Source organism: Tubulanus polymorphus, chromosome 7, assembly GCF_964204645.1.
Source record: "Tubulanus polymorphus chromosome 7, tnTubPoly1.2, whole genome shotgun sequence".
NCBI classification, from domain to species: Eukaryota; Metazoa; Nemertea; class Palaeonemertea; order Tubulaniformes; family Tubulanidae; genus Tubulanus; species Tubulanus polymorphus.
In genome coordinates, this window is record NC_134031.1 from 18,956,410 (window position 1) to 18,977,078 (window position 20,669).

General features: G+C 40.4%; 1 protein-coding gene across 2 annotated transcripts in view; it reads left to right on the forward strand.

The window, feature by feature from the left end:
• Window positions 1-578: 578 nt before the first annotated feature.
• LOC141908395 (tRNA-dihydrouridine(16/17) synthase [NAD(P)(+)]-like) overlaps window positions 579-20,669 on the forward strand; it is a 31,565-nt gene continuing 11,474 nt past the window's right edge. For both annotated transcript variants that reach the window (XM_074798436.1, XM_074798434.1), the window contains exons 1-2: window positions 579-699; window positions 4,925-5,169. In XM_074798436.1, coding sequence (XP_074654537.1) covers window positions 4,945-5,169 — 225 coding nt within the window. In that variant the 5' untranslated portion in view covers window positions 579-699; window positions 4,925-4,944. The remainder of the gene's footprint in view (window positions 700-4,924; window positions 5,170-20,669) is intronic.

Here is a 20,669-nt window from a genome sequence, read left to right on the forward strand (position 1 = left end):
GCTGATGTGTGCTGTCTGTCACGTGATACATCACTGGACTCCTGCTGTTATAATGAGTCTGAAGAAATAGTCGTAGACCCTTTTGCTAGTGGCATCGTTACAAGATCTCCGCCAATAGATCAGAGACAGGTCCCTGAATGGCATTATAGTTTCCTCTGACCTACGAGCAATTTGCTCGTAGCTCTGACCATACCCCGGCACAGTGAATGACGAGGCCCACTATGAACATTTGGCCCATAGAACAAAACGATATAATATGTGCATTACATGTATTTCTAGCCGCACGACAATGATTTAGTTTGGTACAAATCAGCCACCAGATTATTTAGCTATAAATAATAATAGTCGAAAAATTGCTCTATCAGAGTTTAAAATCAATGAGATAAAAAATGTTTTGCCAGATTCTTGCCGTTCTTTTATCACCACCCCGCTTCTTTATGTTTGGACGCATCGGACGCTGATTCATATTTGGCGCCGTGGCGCTAGCGTACTGGTACTCGAGGTGTCTGGCCGGAATTTTATTCGTGGGGAAATCCTTGTGTTCTGGCTGAGCTTTATTCGCGCGGACGCTCGAACGCAACCAGGAAGTAAAGTGCGCCGAAATCCGGCCTTTGGACACATGGATTGATTTACTATAAACAAAACATTCATTCGATTTTTGGACAGTAGCTGCTGGCTGAATCATCCTTTGAATAACAGGTAGGCAGAGTAAAAGATTATATCTACAGATTCCAAGCTCTCTTTTTTAGATCAGTATCGTTCACAATCGTAGCGTGCTCGTTATTTTTGGAGTTTCGTCGTATATACATTGACAAAATGACATGACAGTTCAGCCGGTTCAGCCTTCTTCATAGTTCTGTCGTAGTTAGTATTTGGCGGTTGCCTTTCGTTGCTCTATATGTTGATGGGTGGTTTCCCAATATGTGTGAAACTCTTCTGTCTACACCACACACAGAAGAGGCCTACTTACAAACTTCACAAAGTTTTATAGTGTCATTTCTGGTCTGGTCAGAATAGAGAGGCCTAGGGCCTACTTAATGAGTCAAAATTCAAATTGATATTCACGGCTTTCACTATTTAATTCAAAATAATTGTATATATGTTGTTCAGTTGAATTTGTGCTCAATCTCAGTGAGAACTTCTTTTTTATGTATATAGGACCAGGGATACTGGATGATCTAAGCTACAGTTCACCCCCAAACTTATGATACGAGCCCCTGTGAGCCCTACACAGCACTCTTCTCTTCTCGAGATTGAGGGCCCTGTAGGTAGCAAGGCAAGATATCCCTCTTCCTTAAAGAGAGTGCTGATCATCATCAATGTATGACTGATATTGAAATTTCTAACAGTGAGAGAGACACAACAAGAACTAAGATGCCATCTTTCTTTTTCTGCTGTAAAGTTGACTCATTCTCACTGCAGTAGCACGGTCTCTGCTCACAGTTACAACGACTGTGTCACTCTACACTAGTGTCACTGTAGATAATCGAATGAGTCCCACAATTTGAATTACATATGATATAATGTATTAAAACGAACCACAACGTTTCGGCTGTTTACTAACAGCCATCATCAGGTGCATCCATTCCACCTATAAAGGTAAAATTTTCAAATCTAAATTCGTCATTTAGATAAGTCATCAACATGATTTTGCGATGAGTTTTTGATAAGACTCACAGCTGAAAAGCTGTTAATGTAAATAATGAGTTTCCCCTTTTCAGGACGAACTCTCTACTGAGAGTATGCTAATTCTAAAGCGGCTTTGTTTTGTTCCTGGAGAAATTATTATCTGGGCTCACTGTCAGCTTATATATGTGGAGCAATAAATATTTAAATTTAATTCTTATTTTGTTGAAATTATCATCAGGCCTACGCAGTTAACGAGGTTCCTCTGATCAAACTGGCCCGTCGGAATGTGACCCACAGTTGTTTAACTATTGTTACGACCTGTATAGAGCAAAGATTTTTTATCCGTGGCTTTACATTAATCCGTAACTCATCCGGATTGCGAGTGTTTGTTAATGTCACTTCGGGGTCACAACTCGAGGAAAAAACGGATAATTGAAATGCGGATGTTTTAGGATAATAATACACCGTGCTTTTGTCTAATGCTGTCATTAAGACGGAAGTCATGTAGTCTTATACTGACTGCTCGACTCAAGAGTCGTTATTAGTCATCGTCGATGCATCAGGACTGACAGAACTCGCGTTCAGTTTCTTTAACTGATTAGATCAAAGCGAAAATGGTACAAATTGCATTCATTCCATCACATTCGGTCATTTCTACTGTTAGAATGATTAACAATGATAATGATAATGTTTATTTTTATATAGCGTCATTGTCTTTACAGATTCTAATGCTTTACATAAAACAGAATAAGCGATAAGATTACAATAGTATGAAACAATACACGTTATACATTTATACACAATACACATTTCAATTATAAGTTTCATTTTAAAAAGTGAGTTTTTAGCTTCTTCTTTCAAACTGATCCAGGGACTGGCTATTTCTCAAATAAATTTTCGCAATGAATATCATGATAATTGATTGTGAACTAATCTTGAAGCATAGATTCTACTTTCATTAACTTTTAGAATATCGGGATTTTCATTGTAGAATTAAAATACCACGATTCTAAATTTGCTTCAGTCTACAGTTAGAACATTTATTTCTAATGGTAAATCATCTAAGATTTTTCTTATGGAGCTGCCAAGTAACTTATCTGCTAGATAAGACTTTTTTGGCTATATCGGGTAACTTATGTCTAAGAAAACTGAACATTTTCCATAGAAATGAATATTTATTGAAAGGTTTCTAATGCCGTGAGAAAATCAGTTTTGAGAAACGATAGTTTGATAACTGTAAAGAGTTGTCTCATCGTGGCCTATCCCTGGCAGGCAAATTCCTCAATGATGTAACCGAAGTTTATTTGTGAACCACACATCTCGGTCCTGCGGTCAAACTGATTGTTTTTATCCCTAAAGAAGTTTATTAAACATCGACTGGCAATAAATCGATTGTTCTATTGTCGTCAAAGTCAACATTCGATGACATTTATATTTACTGAATAAATCACTGCTGTGTCAATGCTGTGAAGAATATCTCTGACCTGACTACTGCTGCCAGTTTGTCTTGATGAGACTTGTTTCTACCGTTTTTCGAGAGCTCAACTGTTCCTATCCGCTGAAAATCGAAACTATTTCAAGTTCATTTTCAATTACACCACTATTTTTGATGTAAAATTACTCTCATTTTTGGTGAAAGCTACTACAATCAAAGATGTCAGGTACCAGGTATCAGTCTTATATCAGAAAATCAGAAAATGTCTTGAAAGTGAAGTGATCTTGACTAGGAGTGCATGATCCAGCTTTTTAGAAATAGGATGCTATCCTTACAAGAAACAATTTTGCTTCAGCCACCATGTTGTCGATGGAAAATATATTAATTTTGACACCGGAATCAAATTTAACCTAGATCTATAGAACGTAAGGAGGTTCAGATCCTAATCAGGTATGACTAAGAGCATGCGGCTTCAGAAGTCAATCTTACCCCAGAGCGTTAGAGATGAGGAGCCGTTGACAAAGGACAATTTCATGCTTCGTTTAACTTATAACGTATTAAAGTTTAAAAGCTTTTAAAAAACTTTTACACACGCGCGCGTACATTTAAAATTGGATAAAACACCACTAGGCACGACAGGTGTTTGACAAGGTTACTCATCAGCGCTCTAGAGAATACTGAAATATTGTTAACACTGACAACTATGTAGGCCTATATTAAAACCCTTATCCTTTGCCAGGAAGTGTCTGCCTCCTTTTGATAACTATTAACAGTATGATGAAATGGATGTTTTTCCAATGTGGCGTTATTCTTGTAAACGCTATTTTCCCGACCGATAACTCGTTCTGATTGGTTGCTAATGTCGCACATGCTCGCGAAAAATTATCAAATAGAAAAAGAAATCATGATTTGAACCCACAATCAATGACTGTTTGATAGTGCAGCGTTCTACCACCACTAGAACATCTGGTTATAGCTACTGGAGGAACTCATCAGTTTTATCATCGTTTTAGAGTTTTATCTACCTTTATTTGACCCTCAACCTCAAATTTATAGAACGGCACAAGCAAAGAATGAAACTGTCACCAGTCGGGTGGTTGACACCTATGTCACATCTAAACACGTAACAGCAGCCAGCAGCTGTACCACCAGCAGCAGCAGCACCAGTTCCAGCACCAGCAGCAGCAGCAGTATACTGAACGCACTCCTCACTGGTGTAAATTAAATTTCGTTCGTGTCGACGTTTGATTATACGCCGTCTTCGAGAAATGAAAATTATCGTTATTATTTTTCGCGTCTGAAAGATGTAAAACATCTCGCGACGTGTAAGTGGCCAATTTGTTTGAATTCTGCATCTCGCGACGCTATTCGTAACTGACGCCCGCCGACGAGGAAGATGAGGAGGATTGATCTCGGTTTCTCCGTGACTTGTCATCGTTTTAAAGACGAATTTCAACGTTTCTTTTTTTTCTGCGACGAAACGGCTTCGAATCGTAGAACAATGCCAATTTTTTTGCGATCAATTTTCTTCGCGATGTAATTTGGAAACTTTTTTACAAAGTTCTATCGCGAGGGTAATAAGACAACTAGTTCGTCTGATTTCTGGGTGATGATAGTTTTTGAATTATTCATCTGACACCATTTCAAGACAGCATTATTTTCATGTATCCTCAGCACACTGATGGTGAATACGGTAATCTGTCTGATTTCTGGCTGGTATAATTTTCTCATAATTTTCGGGATGAAGTTTTTCTCCATTTTCTTGCTTGAGGTCGATAGAGAAACTTCGGAAATCAAGCTAACAAAGACTTTCCCGAACTTTTTTTAGACGATAATAACTTTCTTCTCAATTTCTTGTAGGGCTTGAACGCTATTTGACGATGTCTTCTGCCTACGATTTCTGGGAGAATGTTTTGAAATCGCCGAAGTTGATCGTAGCCCCTATGGTTGATATGAGCGAGCTGTCGTTCCGTAGTCTATGCCGACGTTACGACGCTCACCTGTGTTTTAGTCCTATGATACACGCCGCGCGATACCTTCGAGATTTCACTTACAGGCAACAAATATTCAGCACTTGCCCGGAGGATAGACCTTTGATAATTCAGGTGAGTAACATGGCCGCCTCCTTAATCACCCTATGATATCATCAAATTGCCTACTAGATGTTCCATCTATAAACGCTTCCGGAATAAATGTTTCCCCTCATAATTCCCCCTATGACATCATCAAATTTGATCTATATAGATCAGATCACTATTAGGTTATTTTTTTATCTCATAGGTAAAAAGTAGTTATGTTTTAGACGGGAGATGAGCTTTCGTTTTTTGAGAATATGGTTAAAGACCGTAGATTTGTTATTGTTTTCCGTAAGGAAGACCTTCCATGTATAGTCTAAAGATAGAAAACGTAATTCGTCTTTGAAATCTTTGACGAAGTCTTACAAATTGTTTCTTTAAGATATCTGTGACGATGGATAGATTTTCGCGCTAAACAAATATCCGAGACATTTCTCGAACAAAGGAAACAAAATTCATTTCAACGAATGAAAGAAAACAAGGCGAGGCGTAAATCGATTGTAACCGACGACGACGACGCTAGTGACTAACGGTCGTTATTGTTGCACCGGTCGCCGTGGTGTAATTAATGGAACATGGTTTGACGATCAGACGATAGTAATTTGCCCCGGGTCTTTTACACGTGACATGTTTTTAATCTCACTGGCGTGAGTACCAGTACTACGGACTGAGTACCAGTACTACAGACTTGAGTACTAGTACTATAGAGTAACAGTACTAAGGAGTACCAGTACTACGGAGTACTAGTACTACAGAGTACCAATACTATAGAGTACCAGTTCTACAGAGTACCGCTACTTCGGAGAACCAGTTCTACGGCTTATTGCGTGATTATATTTGAAATACCTGAGAAATCGTAATTAATCCAATCTTTTGAGATTCATTGATAATTATTGATTGTTGGAAAAAACTGTGTCTGAAACTATGAAAAACCAATGGAATTTTTTTCTTTTGATTTTAGTCGCTGCATTGAAAAAAATAATGAATCTATGCTTTTGAATCCTTTTCCTCGTTAAGTAGCTATGGAATTTTGGAAATTTGGCTCTGATGAAGGTATGAGAAATCAAATACCGCAAACAGCATGAATTCTGCGCTGTCTGGTAAAATCTAAAAACTGCATTCCCAAACCCAGTCACTTGTTCAGATGAGAAAATGTGAAATTTTGCATCCGCTAAAAATATCATTCATCAAACACCGGCTTGCAGGGATTGAGGAGAATTTGCTATTGTTTTCGGAGATTTTATCGTGATTGGTTTGTTATTATAAAGTCTTAGATCCCGAAGCTGAGCGACAATAGAAGGTTTAGTCACTGGTCACGTTCACCCCATCTCTCATGTTTTCTCCTATTTTAATAGCGTTCGGTAAACGTCGCTGCTTTCTTGGCTTTTTGTGTCCGAACGTTGATGGGTCTTTCTTTCAAAAGATTGAAAATCCAGTGCAGTATCCTTGATAAACAAACGCCTCTGAATTCTTGATCGTTCAAAAATTTTTGAACAAGATTTTGAATCATTATTGTATGTAAATACAGCTGGTAGTGCGATGGTCTACTCAACGCTTTTTCCAATCTACGCAATGACAGATCATAGGCCTACAACAACTGAGACTGAGAGAGAGGGAAAAAACTGCTGAGTCACGCGAACAATAGATCAAAAATGTGTCGACAACGTTCGTTCACCATCGCATCGCGCTCACTAAATGATTGGATGGACAAACGTGTGGAGACCGGAATAAAAACAACAAAAACATGACAACAGACGTGATACAACCGCGTAGAGTAGAGTCATACATCCACTACTCGATTCATCATAACTAACATTAGAACAAATCAAGCCTCGTAACTCGGTGAAATCCTTACTCCGTTTTGTATTCATGAATTCCGTCGTTAGTAGGTGTGGTGGGTTTGTGAGTGTTAGACGAAAGTGAGCGTAATCTATCAATTGAAGATGATGAAGAGTGAAAATTCTCGTATTTAAGATGGAAAAGAATTAGGAAAAAGAGAAAAAGGAAAAAGAATGTATTTCATAGGTAGAGCTTGTTTCTGAATGTCAAACTTGATAATGGTTTCAAATCTTTGTTCACCTGAAGTTATGACATATCCTGAAGTGACTTGGAGAGTTTGGGTATAAAAATGTCCTGTCACTCACCATCATTGGATATATGGATATATTATGCTAGATAGCTTATCATATTTCCCTTAGAAACCTGCGCTGAATTAGTTACTGCACTGAACTATAGTGTTGGATGAATTTCTTCATGTTTTCAAGGTTTGATATCGTAACAGCTTGTGACTAGCAGTACGAATACTCGGTCGTCTTTTGAACGAGTGACTGGATCCAAACTCGAATCCATCATAGTTTATCACTATAATCATATCATTTCAGCCATTATTAGCTACAGTTCAAGTCAATCATAGGTTATTGATACATCTCTCGGGGATTACACTGAATTTCTTTCGTTTTCCCTTGCACCGACGTGTCACCGGAGTATCAGAGAGTATCGCAGAGTATCACACGGAGTATCGCGCTATCTCGCTTAAATACTCCGTAATCAATCACATACCCTCAATGAGACCAGCTCTGATCGAGTTAGCATCAACACGACTGGAAGTGAAAGGGAGAGGAAGAGAGGGGATAGAATTCAGGCTTTCAGACATCTCCGGTGAGTCTTACTATCCCGAGGAGAGGGCGAGAGTCTTTGAACTCTTAACGCTTAACTCACTATCCCAGGGCCACACTCCGCAATCAAAACTAAGCTCATAAATCATTTCGGCTTTTTAAGTTTTATGCTCAGTTTTATGCTCATTTCAGCCTTAAATCGTTTCTGTTAAACTGAGTTCTCGGAGATCGATAAAGTTGCTTATTTTCGCGCGGAAATTTTTAATTTCGAACGCATCGTCTCTGACAACAGGAACGGGTGCAACCTCATTCGCCGAATATCTGATATATCACCACACGAGATGATCGCGGTCGGTCGGTCGGTCGGTCGTGTCTTAATTAAAACTGTCAACCGCAAAACAATACGTCGAAAAATATGAAGTCAATCGGGTATGAAATGAACTGTAGTTTGTCTTCACGCGGGGCGGAAATAGTCGAACAAAACAGCGAGTAGTTCGCGTACGGTATCGGCGGCCGAGTAATCTCAGGTGAATTCCGAGCTTACCTCTCCGCGCAGCTGCCCGATTTAAATAACTCCAAATGAGATTTATGAGCATGAACTGAATTTATCGTTGTCAAGCATACCGCGGCGGCGAGCTCGCGTAGTTACTGAAATGTAACTAACACGGCCGGCGATGTCTCTTCGCTCATCGGCGCCTGCAGTCGGATCGTTGTGAATCGAAGATTGCGAATCCGCTGATAAATTGAATGAAGTTTACGCTATTTCAAATCTCACGGTTCCGACAGTCTCGCGTATAACTGAATTCTGAGGCGGCTTTTTAGAAGTATTTTTGCTTATCCCAGTTGGGCTTTAGCGGTTTAAGAAATATAGAATCGAATTCAACCTTAAACTTTAGATATTCGAGACCCAGATCCACAATTCTCATTTAAGATTCGACTCAAGAGTTAACTCATCGAAAATAAACTAATTTCAAGGCAACTGGATCCTGAGTTCAGAGTTAACTCTTACTCACAACGGCGGAACCCGATCCTGAGATCAGTGTTAACTCAAACTCACAGCTGTGGAACTGGGCCCGTGTTGATGAACGGTATGAAATACGTTCAGATATTCACTGCCTTTTTATTCGTGAACACAACTTTTGGGTAGGCCTATAGCATCGGCCTTGAACCTTGCCTAACTGTGAGTTGAACCCTGTGTGCTGCTGACCCCTCTATTCACAATAGAAAGTGAATCAGAAAACTACCGCCACAGTGATAATGTAGTCATCATTGGGTATTTTGTAGTCATCACGGGGTATTTTGTAGTCATGTTGTTTCTGTCTTGTCATTATGAGGGTTTAATCAGCCATGAACCGCAGTCTCATCTAAACAATAGTTATAGATCGTCTTGTAGAACTGGCTAAACTGGTTCAGTTAATGACCACATTAGCTGCAACTTAACTATCTGCATTCAGTTTCAAGGTTGCGAATGTTTCTCCATGAAATACGAAGTAACTTTTTAAAGGCTTCCTGTTAGTAAAACCTGACCTCAGATCGTTGCAACATCGGGTGGGACTGATCAGGAGTATGATACCTTGTAATAAAATAGAATGCGCAGATTCAGAATTCAGAATACCTTGGAAGATGAACCTAGGACAGTGGCGGGTTAATAATGGAATCTATTGTTAAAAACAAAAGCTATTGTGGGCTAAACTTGATCTTCATCAATGTCAATTCATTTCCGACTTCCACCCAAGAATTTAGCCTTTACCCAAGAATTACGGAACTGAGTCCCGGCAAATTAGGATAACTGCTGTATGCCTTAACCCTTTCCTCTGCTACACCTTTCACCGCAGACTCTGCTTGATTCATTTGTCAATATAATGATAAATGTAGTTGATGGATGTGAATTCGACTTTGTTCAGTCATAGAGAAGAAAAGCTCTCTCCTCCCTCTCTCCCTCCCTCTCCCTCTCTCTCTCTCTTATTCCAGGTTAATACAAATTGTCAAAAGGCATAAATCCGGTGATGATGGATAACGTTTTAAAACTTCAATAAATACGTGGATCTTTAACCGCAACCGACCGCCGTATCTGCGCGATCCATCGCACGGGTTTAAACCTTCCTGATAGGTCGCATTGTTTCGGACGGTCGTATTTTATATCCTCGGGCGTCTTCTCGCGCCGCGCGTCTTGACATCTTATTCCGCGGTCGACGTCGCAAGTCATGCTCGCCGTGACTCAAAGACCTGTCGACGGTAAAGCGTCGTAAAGCTCCGGTTCGCGATCCTTCACCTCGCCTTATCGATAAGCATCGATAATATTCTCATTTTCGCTGAAATCGTCTCGAACTTTCTTTTGTTCGTGAAATGATGATCGGCTCGTCGTGATCTCTTCTGAGATCGCGTCCTCGGATTGTTGAAGAATTTTATGAATAATTTGTCTCAAATTTTGTTTCTCAAGTTTCTTATCTCAAATGAACTCAGTAAGCTCTTTTAGTTTTACAATGATTCAACTCCCTGATTAGAATAGGGGGCGGTATTGCCATTCAGAACACACTATCTCAAAAGTTGCTGAAAGTGTGGACATATAAACCAGAATACACGTCCATGGTTTAAGTGTAACTTATCCACATGTTACCAAAACTTAAACTTTCACCATCTCTACAGCAGCTTCTGTAGCCCGATATTGCTGTTGAGATGTATAATAAACTGGTATTCCTTTCAGGACCAATATTTAACCATTGGATGAATTCCATGATGCAGTTTTTATTGTCAATATGTTAGTTATCCACTAGTTAACTTTGACTCGAATCAACTTTAGAGCAACTACAGAAGCCCGATATTGATATTGAGATGTATGGAAGCCCGATATTGATATTGAGATATATGGAAGCCCGATATTGATATTGAGATATATGGGAGCCCGATATTGATTTTTAAATGTATGGAAGCCCAATATTGATATTGAGATATATGGAAGCCCGATTGTGATATACGGAAGTGATGATATGTTATTTAAGTCGAGTATAATTGTGACAGTTCTCGCCTCCTCGGTTCATTGATTATTGCTCATCCGAGCCTCACTAGAACAACGTGCGAATTACTCAAACACATCGTTTGTGTGTTGTATGAACCGACTGACATTTTATGCCGCCCCTGATACACTATATCCCCGGGGGTAGCCCCTTATTGGAATAATTTATCGGTTGTGTCTCGGTCGGTACACGGAGACCGTTGTGCGTTGTAGTATGTAGTGGTTATTTTCCTATTGCCCTACATCGATGTTAGTAGCAATTACACAGAACTTAGTCATCTCTCTCTCTCTCTCTCTCTCTCTCTCTCTCTCTCTCTCTCTCTCTCTCTCTCTCTCTCTCTCTCTCTCTCTCTCTCTCCTCTCTCTCTCCCTTTCTCTCTCTCTCTCTCTCCCTCTCTCTCCCTCTCTCCTCTCTCCTCTCTCCTCTCTCCTCTCTCCTCTCTCCTCTCTCCTCTCTCCTCTCTCCTCTCTCTCTGTCTATTACATCATCACCTGCATCCTCTGTGTATCAATGATAAAACCACAACATTTCATCACAAAAATCGCTTCTTTGCGCTTTACACACTAGTAGTTTCAATGTCATGTTTTAGACGTTTCAGGTCTCATATTGTAAAATTTATAATAGTTTATGCTCAGAATAAAAGCATTTTCGTAACCATTTCAGTCTATTTTCAGTCTGCATAAAAAGACAAGTGATTGAACATAACGTTTGTGTCAGTGAAAATCAATGTTTATCCCTGTAACAATAATGGGAAAGTGAACAATTTCTCTCATACATTACGTTCCCCTGATGTTGAATACCGTCCATGTCTAAAAAGGGGAAGCAAGTTCCACATTTCACCAGTTCGACTGCGACGAGTTATAATGAGTTCATTCGCGATGTAACTGGTTAACGAAGTTTGGCTCGATTAAAAACTGATTGTTTGAATCAGCGGCGGAGTTGTGTTTTGATGCAGAGGCGGGGTTGTGTTTTGATGTATAACTGCGCCACGAATTAAAAAACAATTAAATCGTGATCACGATTCGATAAGTGAGAATGGAGCGTGAGCGCGAGAGATACTAGCGTTAATTACTCGTGACAAAACAAAAGAAAAGGCGTTTATTTCTGCAGTGGTCGTCGAGTCGATTCTCTCCTGTAATTGTCTTAGTAAGACGTCAACTTTCACTCGCGAGAGATCATCCATTATATTTTACCTGTCAACGTCTCGCACGCGCTCGTGTATATTCAAGATGGCCGGGACGTTCACGCCGACCGGCCGGTATTGTTCCGGGGGATTATTTCCTAATTCGTCATTGTCACGTCGCGCGAGCGCTCATTTGAAATTCTAAATCGGTTTCGGTTTCGATTATGGCGTCTCGTGGTTATAATTGAGATCGCTATCGTCGCGGTGATAAATTTTTGCGTCGCGATGACATCTCATTGTACGGTCATTAGTGGACGGCGCAATAAGTCATTATGTTCAATAATTAATGGTGGTTTGCGACGATGGCCTTTTTGACCGCGTTATTATAGTCGCACGTGCGCTCGGCTCTCCTCATCTCCACATTTGACAATTGCTCATTATCGATTTTTAAGTCAAAAGATCGTCTATTTTTCTGCTCTCAGTCATCGCAGAGAGAGGTGAACGTGACCTCTCAGCGAGGTGTAGGAGACCTCCCTGGTCGTACACGCAGAATGATGACGATTGGATGGTATCATAACATCAAATGATCACTGCGCTTATTTATTTTCGACTATGATCAAAACTATTTCGCAATCAGCAGTTTTTAAGATGCTTTTTGAGATATTTTTGTCTTCGTATGAATTTGGAAAAAAATCTCAAATTCATTTCAACTTTCATCAACTATTCCGTAGGAAAATTCGCCTCAACAGCAACAAATTAAAATCAAACCACTACATTCCCATTGATATTAACAAAGTTTTGTACTCACTCATTCTAAGAGGCCCGGGGCTGCGGTTGCTCAAAAGTTGATTAAAGTTAAACAGTCGATAGTTGACATGGTGACGATTAAAAGTACATTGTTACTGTGGTATTTATCCGCCAGTTATCTTAACAAACTATTGACCAACTGCAGCCTTAGACTGTGCGTTTAACACATTACTTGGCAAACTTTTTTGAAGAGATTTAGGTGTAATAGTTTTAGTCGACCAACTGGTCGAATTCTTCCGCATTATTCATGGTATGCATTCGGTGAACAACCTCTTGCATTGTTTCACTTACAGTTGATGACGTTAATATTCTACTTGAGCGCTTTTACCACCGTCGGACTTCAGACCTCAACAACAATCATCGCATTGTTTCACTGCATCGCGATTTGACTCATCTCGATAAATAATTGTATCATTCCACCCTCAACAGCAGCAGCAGCAGCAGCAGCAGCAGCGGCTCAATGCACGTCTCAACGGTAAACTACCTGCTGGCGTTTTAGAGAAACACATTGTCTTTTCATGGAGAAAACGAGAGACAAATTGTCAGCACGAATGGGATAAAATCTGCTGAGTCACTCACTCACTCGCAGTTCGCAACTTCTATTGCATTTCTGTGATGGAATAAAACGCTTTATTGTTATTATCTCCGAATGTCTGCACCTGACACCGGAATCTTATCGTCGTCAGTTTTATTTCACTCTCGAGTCCCCCGTATAAATTTCAAGCTCAAATTTCTGCAGTTGTGGCTTAGCACTAGATCGAGTTTCCACTGAGGTTACGTGTTTAATTTCACCCCTGAAAACCAGTTCCACAGACTCTGAACCCAGTTCCACAGTTGTGTGGGTTTGATTTGATTCTGGACCCAGTTCCACAGTTGTGTGGGGTTGATTTGATTCTGGACCCAGTTCCAGAGTTGTGTGAGTTTGATTTGATTCTGGACCCAGTTCGACAGTTGTGTGGGTTTGATTTGATTCTGGACCCAGTTCCAAAGTTGTGTGGGTTTGATTTGATTCTGGACCCAGTTCCACTGTTATGTGGGTTTGATTTGATTCTGGACCCAGTTCCAGAGTTGTGTGGGTTTGATTTGATTCTGGACCCAGTTCGACAGTTGTGTGGGTTTGATTTGATTCTGGACCCAGTTCCACAGTTGTGTGGGGTTGATTTGATTCTGGACCCAGTTCCAGAGTTGTGTGGGTTTGATTTGATTCTGGACCCAGTTCGACAGTTGTGTGGGTTTGATTTGATTCTGGACCCAGTTCCACAGTTGTGTGGGGTTGATTTGATTCTGGACCCAGTTCCAAAGTTGTGTGGGTTTGATTTGATTCTGGACCCAGTTCCACAGTTGTGTGAGTTTAATTTGATTCTGGACCCAGTTCCACGGTTGTGTGGGTTTGATTTGACTTAAGATCCATAAGTTCCACAGTTGTGCGGGTGTGATTTAACTCTAGTTATGTTCAGAAATACTTTTTGGAACCATCCTAATACAATTCAGAGGGAGGAAAACCTATCAATAATTGAGGAAAGCAATGTTGATGTGCTAAAGTTGTTTGAGGTGAAAAGCAGAAATTGGCAAATAACTTTGAAATTTTCATCTGAAGTAACTGTAATTAGATATTTCTTATCTATGATCGGTCATGTGAAACCATAGCAACAGCGAGTGACATTGAAAGAGCCCATTTAATTACCTGTTATAGAATTCTCTTTCAACTCGGATGGAAATTGAAAGTTAATAAAATTGCGCAGTGCCTGCCAGCAGCGAACGACAGATCCACAGGTACCGAACAACGTCTTACAAAATCACCGGTATTAGTCATCATCGTTTAAACAACATTTAAACATTTTCCTCAGAAGTATTTCATGTATTCTGAGGTCGATGCTAGAATTCGTCGATGAAATTGATTAGACTTTAGTCTAGCTCGCGCGGTAGGTTTCACCCAGTCCTGAGAAAGGCCGGTTCGCGGAGCTCCGTATACTGCCTATACTAAAGAGCTCGCGTGGCGTTAGCAATATACCACTGACACTAAGGTTCTCAGTGAAACGGTAGGACAGCTTCGAAGAACGCTTGTTAGCAAAAAAGGTATAAACCCAACGCTGGTCTCGTTGAGCGGTATTATTTTATCCAAAATTCACAATTGTAAATGCAATATTGATGATGTAGTGCACATCGACTCACACAGAACCCTTTAAATAACTCGTAATTGGTATCTATGTATATAAACATTTTTTGTAACGGTTTTAACGGCATCAAGAAAATAGATACCAGTTCATACAGAATGTCTGTCTTTCAGTTACATCCTGGGAGCATAGAGATTTGCCCAACTTGGTCCATTAGGACCGGACAGCTGTGAGTGGAATTTCACTCATAAGTGGAAGATTAGTTAATTCTAAACTGCGAGATGTCCTTCATATCATTTGATATTGCATTGATCATTTTGCATCCACTGCGTTTAACCATGCAATAATTTCACTTCATTACCATTAGAGCAGATACAGCAGAATATAGATCACTTGCTCTCTCTCCCTGCCTCTCATCCTACATCTCTCCTTGCCTCCCTCTTCCTACTTCGCTCTCTCTGCCTACCACTCTCTCCTACCTACCTCTCTCTCCCTGCCTCTCTCTCCCTGCCTCTCTCCTCCCTACCTCTCTCTCCCTACCTCTCTCTCCCTACCTCTCCCTGCCTCTTTCTCCCTACCTCTCATCACACACTGCAGTCTCCAATCCCTCACAAACTGATCATTAATCATGAAAACAATGCCTCACAATCGTGAACAACAAATGTTTTGTGTTCACACGACAGACTCCTGTTTTAGTATTGTGTAACGATGGTTGTATGAATCATGTTGTTAGCGATAACGCCAGACAACCGGTAAATCCATTAATTAAAACTCTGTTTTAATCACTTATTGACGATGATGAATTTTCTCTGCTTATTGTCAGGATTTTTACAGGATTTATACCTCGATGATTGTTCAAGGGGTTCCACTATCGTTAGTTAGTCCGCTCTCTACCTGCAACACACCGATTTAAAACCGACTTTTCATTGAGCTGAACGCTTGGTCCATTCTTCAAATTGGAACAGGATAAATATAGAACAACGTAGTGTGAAGGCAGCTTATGACGTAACCGTATCGACAGTTTCATACTCGGTGAATGTTTGTCTCCTAGAGTTAAAACATCGGACATGAACCAACTTCAACTTTACAGTGAAACATTACTTACAACATTGGAACTGAGTTATGTATTTCCAAAAGCTTGAAAATGTTCGTTTTAGTTATCGATACAAAATAAAATGTAGTTTTTTACGAATTTTTTGTCCCAATTAAAAAAAAAATTCCACCTCTGGAGTTTTACCAAAGTAGCCCTCAGCACTGCTCTACTAACCTCCTAGCCTTCCCAAACTTACCACCATAACCGTAGGTCACCACACTGAGACTTGAACCTGGGTCCTTCACGCTGAAAGCCAATGCGCTAACCACTAGGCTACAGAGCTGTGGTGATTACTTGGGTTTGATAGTTTGTCTGGTCAGTGTTGTGACCACTCAGCTCTACCGTGGTCAGGCAGCTATGGTGTCGTCAGTCAGGTTTAGGTGATTGTCATATACTTTTTTCACTAACAAAACCTAATCATTCTCTGATTACAACAGATTCTTGATCGACCACAAACTAAGGCCGTAATTAATTTTTAAGAGAACAGACTCTCTAGTGTGTTTCATCAGAAATGAAATTATTTCACTGTATAAATCTCTTACTTTTTAATGTCATTCGACTAAAAACGTGTAAACCATTGATGAAACGCCATTTCCATGTTGACAATAGATAATCCCAAAGTAAATATACCGGTAATGAGAAAGATGTCTAATAAAACGTGAAAGATGAAGTCCGAAAAGTTTTCTTAAAGCTTACAATTTATTGATTGGACGTTTCGACTATAACCTAATAGTCATCTTCAGGAATACTAAATTATTAGCTTTAAGGAAACTTTTCTGACTTCATCTTTCTTGTTTTATTAGTGCGTGGTTGTAAAAATGTTTGAAATTTAAATCCTACCTCGTATCAATAGTCGAAGCGATTAAAGTCCATGTTTTTAAAAGATATTTCTGTTAAAGCGAAGTCGCGTTCGTCGTAATATCCGTGAAAGAACTACGTGTAGTGCCTCGTAAAAACGACATCAGCGTTGTCGAGGGCGACAGTAACGGCGGTGGCGGCAGACGACGACGACGAGGCTGGTATCGACGTGTGAGTGAATCATCGTCAGTCCGTGTCGTCGCAGTCCTCGTTCCGTCCGTCTGTCGGTCGGCTGTACACAGCGATGATGTGCGTGTGTGTTGCGCGTAATAGAATTTGTCATGGAGCTCGTGACGGTTAAAAAACGTGAAACTCTGCGCGTGATTAGCGGACAATGGAAACGCGATGGAGCGTGTAGGGTTGAGTTAATCATAGCGTCTTTGACCGGCTGTAATTCGATGCTGTCAAGTGGTCCCGGCTGTATTAGATTCCCGTAGACCCACCGCGGCAGCCACGCGTCATAATTTTATGAAATTCCTTCTCAGAGGAGATGAATTCCTTCACGGGATAACCACGCGCGTAGTGAAGAAAGGTCATTTGATTTACACAGATTCCTTACAGAGATCTTACTCATAGGAAAACGATCTTTTCTAACTCCTACATCCAGGCATTAAAAAACAAAATGGTCGCTTTTTCAACTGCAGATATTAAGGGTTTACTGTCTAGAAGGCCGATATCATTGAGAGAAACCCATTGAGAGAAAAGTTAGATATCGGCATCTGGTCTCATCGGCGCTAGTGGTTAGAGCGCCGTGCTAACACCAGTTTTTGATTCCCAATTTCTTAAGAATTTCTCTCACTTTCATCGTATACCTGGATAATACCTGGATATGACAGGGGGTGGGTATATAAGGGTCGTGGAAGTAGACCGTGTTTTCAACATCCCTGAAAATACTGAAAATACCCCATCGATTTCTACACTGTACATTACCCCTAGATTGTATCGTTTCTTATCATCTCAGTTTTTACTGTATTTCACATATATTCAGTCTGATTCAGTTTTTTTTTTATAACACCCTCAACCAGCGCCACGTAGGGCATTATAAGCTGGTTCGATGTTTCTTTTTCCTAATGGGGAGAGACTAGAGAAGAACCTTCGACCAAGAAACTCTGTCGCCACCAGGGTTTGAACCCATAAACCCTGGATTGACGAGACCAGTGACTGGCGGCTTAACCCACTCGGCCACTGCGTCAGTCTGATTCAGTGCGATGAAGTGTTTGTGGTGAAGAGCTGTGGCAATTTTTTACAAGTTGTGTTCACTATTACTTCTATTTATCACTCAATGAATCTTATCTTCATTGAGATAATTATAAAAAATGTGCAAAACTGTCGAAAAACTGTACATCAATATTTACTTAGAGCATCATTAACCCTGAGTCAGTGTTTCAGTCAATATCCAGTGCCAGACCAGCTTAGAGTCGGTACGCGCTTATATTGCTGGAGGAAGAATCTTCAGGTTCTACTTGATGCCATCGGTCTCGAAACCTTTTTTCGGCAACAATGTTACCAGAAGATAAAGGACAAAAAGTGAAATAAAAACGAAAAGCCTATTTGAATGAATTAGCCTGAGAAGGACAAGAGCATTGAGTAGAGGAGGAATTATTTGAAGATATACCAATTACCAATTATTTTTAGTACATATTGATAATTATTTTTCGTACCAATCATTTAAAGAAAAATAATATTATTATATGATAGGTTAAATTTCTACAGCTAAAATCGATGTTATATCATAACTTCACTAATTGAATCCAATTACAATTTACACATGATAAAAAAGCATAGCAATTTTCAAATTACAATAAAACATATACTTATATATAAACGATATCTTCTGAAACGGTAAATTTTAAGTCAGTTAGATTAAAAACATTGTTTTTTTCATGTTTATTTACTGTCTGTATGTTTTACATTCTTGTTTCACTCGCGAGAAACAGTTCGAAATTGAATATTAGTATTCATAGGTAGTTGTCACCGAGCTAAGTCACATGATTAATTTATGCCGTGTCTAATCCGTCGACGATGTCTTCGGTAATCTACGTCTGTCGACTTCTTAATACCGGGATTTCCTGACCTGTAAAAACGGCCGCTGTTTTCATTCGGTTTTTTTAGCGCTGCTGGTGAATAATATATCGAGACCGATCCACCTCTCGCTGACACGCGGTAAAATAGACCGGAAAACCGCAGTAACGCGTTCACTCCTGCAAACGATTGTTTACAAATCCACGCAGCGCATATTCTACCACATTGGATGTAGTTGTAGTTGTCATGCGTACATTGTCGGCAGTGGACATTTCTTTATGCAGAGTATGTGATTTATCATATCTGATAGATAAAGCATGTACCTTACATGCCGCAGCATGTCTCCGCCCGAGCTCATAGGTTGTAAAATTCTCCTGATGAGTTTTTATCATCGTTGACGTGACTCCGGAGTCGACTGCCACTTATGACATATGTTTTAGTCATCTTCGTCGTAAATGTCTATTTTCAGACATTTTTTGTTCACCACTCCGTGCGTCTCAGTGTGCCCCTATCAGAGTCTGTCAGTGCCGGTGTGCCCCTATCAGAGGCTGTCAGTGCCGGTGTGCCCCTATCAGAGTCTGTCAGTGCCGGTGTGCCCCTATCAGAGTCTGTCAGTTCCGGTGTGCCCCTATCAGAGGCTGTCAGTGCCGGTGTGCCCCTATCAGAGGCTGTCAGTGTTCGTGTGTCCCTATCAGAGGCTGTCAGCGCTCGTGTGCCCCTGTCAGAGGCTGTCAGTGCTCGTGTGCCCCTATCAGAGGCTGTCAGTGCCTGTCTGTCCCTTTCAGAGTCTGTCAGCGCCCATGTGCCCTATGAGAGTCCGTCAATGTCTGTGTACCCCTATCAAAGTCAGGAAGTACCTGTGTGCCCCTATTGGAGTCTGTCAGCACCCATGTGTCCCTATCAGAATCTGTCAGTGCCCGTGTGCCCCTACCACAGATGACATGCGATGTATTTGAAGAAGGCCAATCATTTTCATGTGTATAAGATGTGTGCTCAGGTGTGTTGTGAGTATTGTGACTGTCGAGCAGATTGATGTTGTATCCAGTCAGTCAGATTTTGCTGCTGCTGACTCAAGATGAATCCATTTCTTTTTCTTGTACTCCATCGCAATCCTATTTTCTCAGGCGTCGATCCATTTCCAGTTGTTGATTTCAAAGGATTGTTACAGCGTTGATGACAACTGCGCGGGTGCGACACGGGGAGTGTGCACCTATATTCCTCGTTACCCCTCGGGGCTGCAATATCATGACTCACAGCCCACTTTCTCTTACTTCTTCAACTCGCAGCTGACGATATCTTAAGATAGGAAAATGATCAAATGATTTTACGATAGCGTTTGAAAGGGTATTTTCGCAGTGAATGATTTTTTGTATCTGGCTCAGCAGCTGAAACGACAATAATTGCTAATAGTGTTTTTTTTCTGTTTACCTGGTAATGGTTCATATCGCGCTAAGACGGCAGTAACCCGCAGTGAGACCTACTTCAATAGATCACTTGTTCGTCGGGTCATGTCTTATTAACTGTTATTTAGAACTGTAAAAAGTGTGAGTTAAGATTCTCAAAATGAGCATTGAGTGAATAGGGTCGTTTGCGCAGTGATGGCCGTGATTCAAGACCAGTCTAAGAACATCTAACAACTTAAGACCACTGTTATACCTATAAGTCAATACTTAGGGATGAAAGTGGTCTTAAGACAAAGTTTGATTCACGAGTTATGATGTGTTTATTTCTGATGTGGAACTGGATCCTGAACTGTGGAACTGGGTAATGGATTGTGGAACTGGGTTATGGATTGTGGAACTGGGTTATGGATTGTGGAACTGGGTTATCGATGATAAGATAAAAACCCACTATTTACAAATTAAAAGAATTCTAAAATCGAGA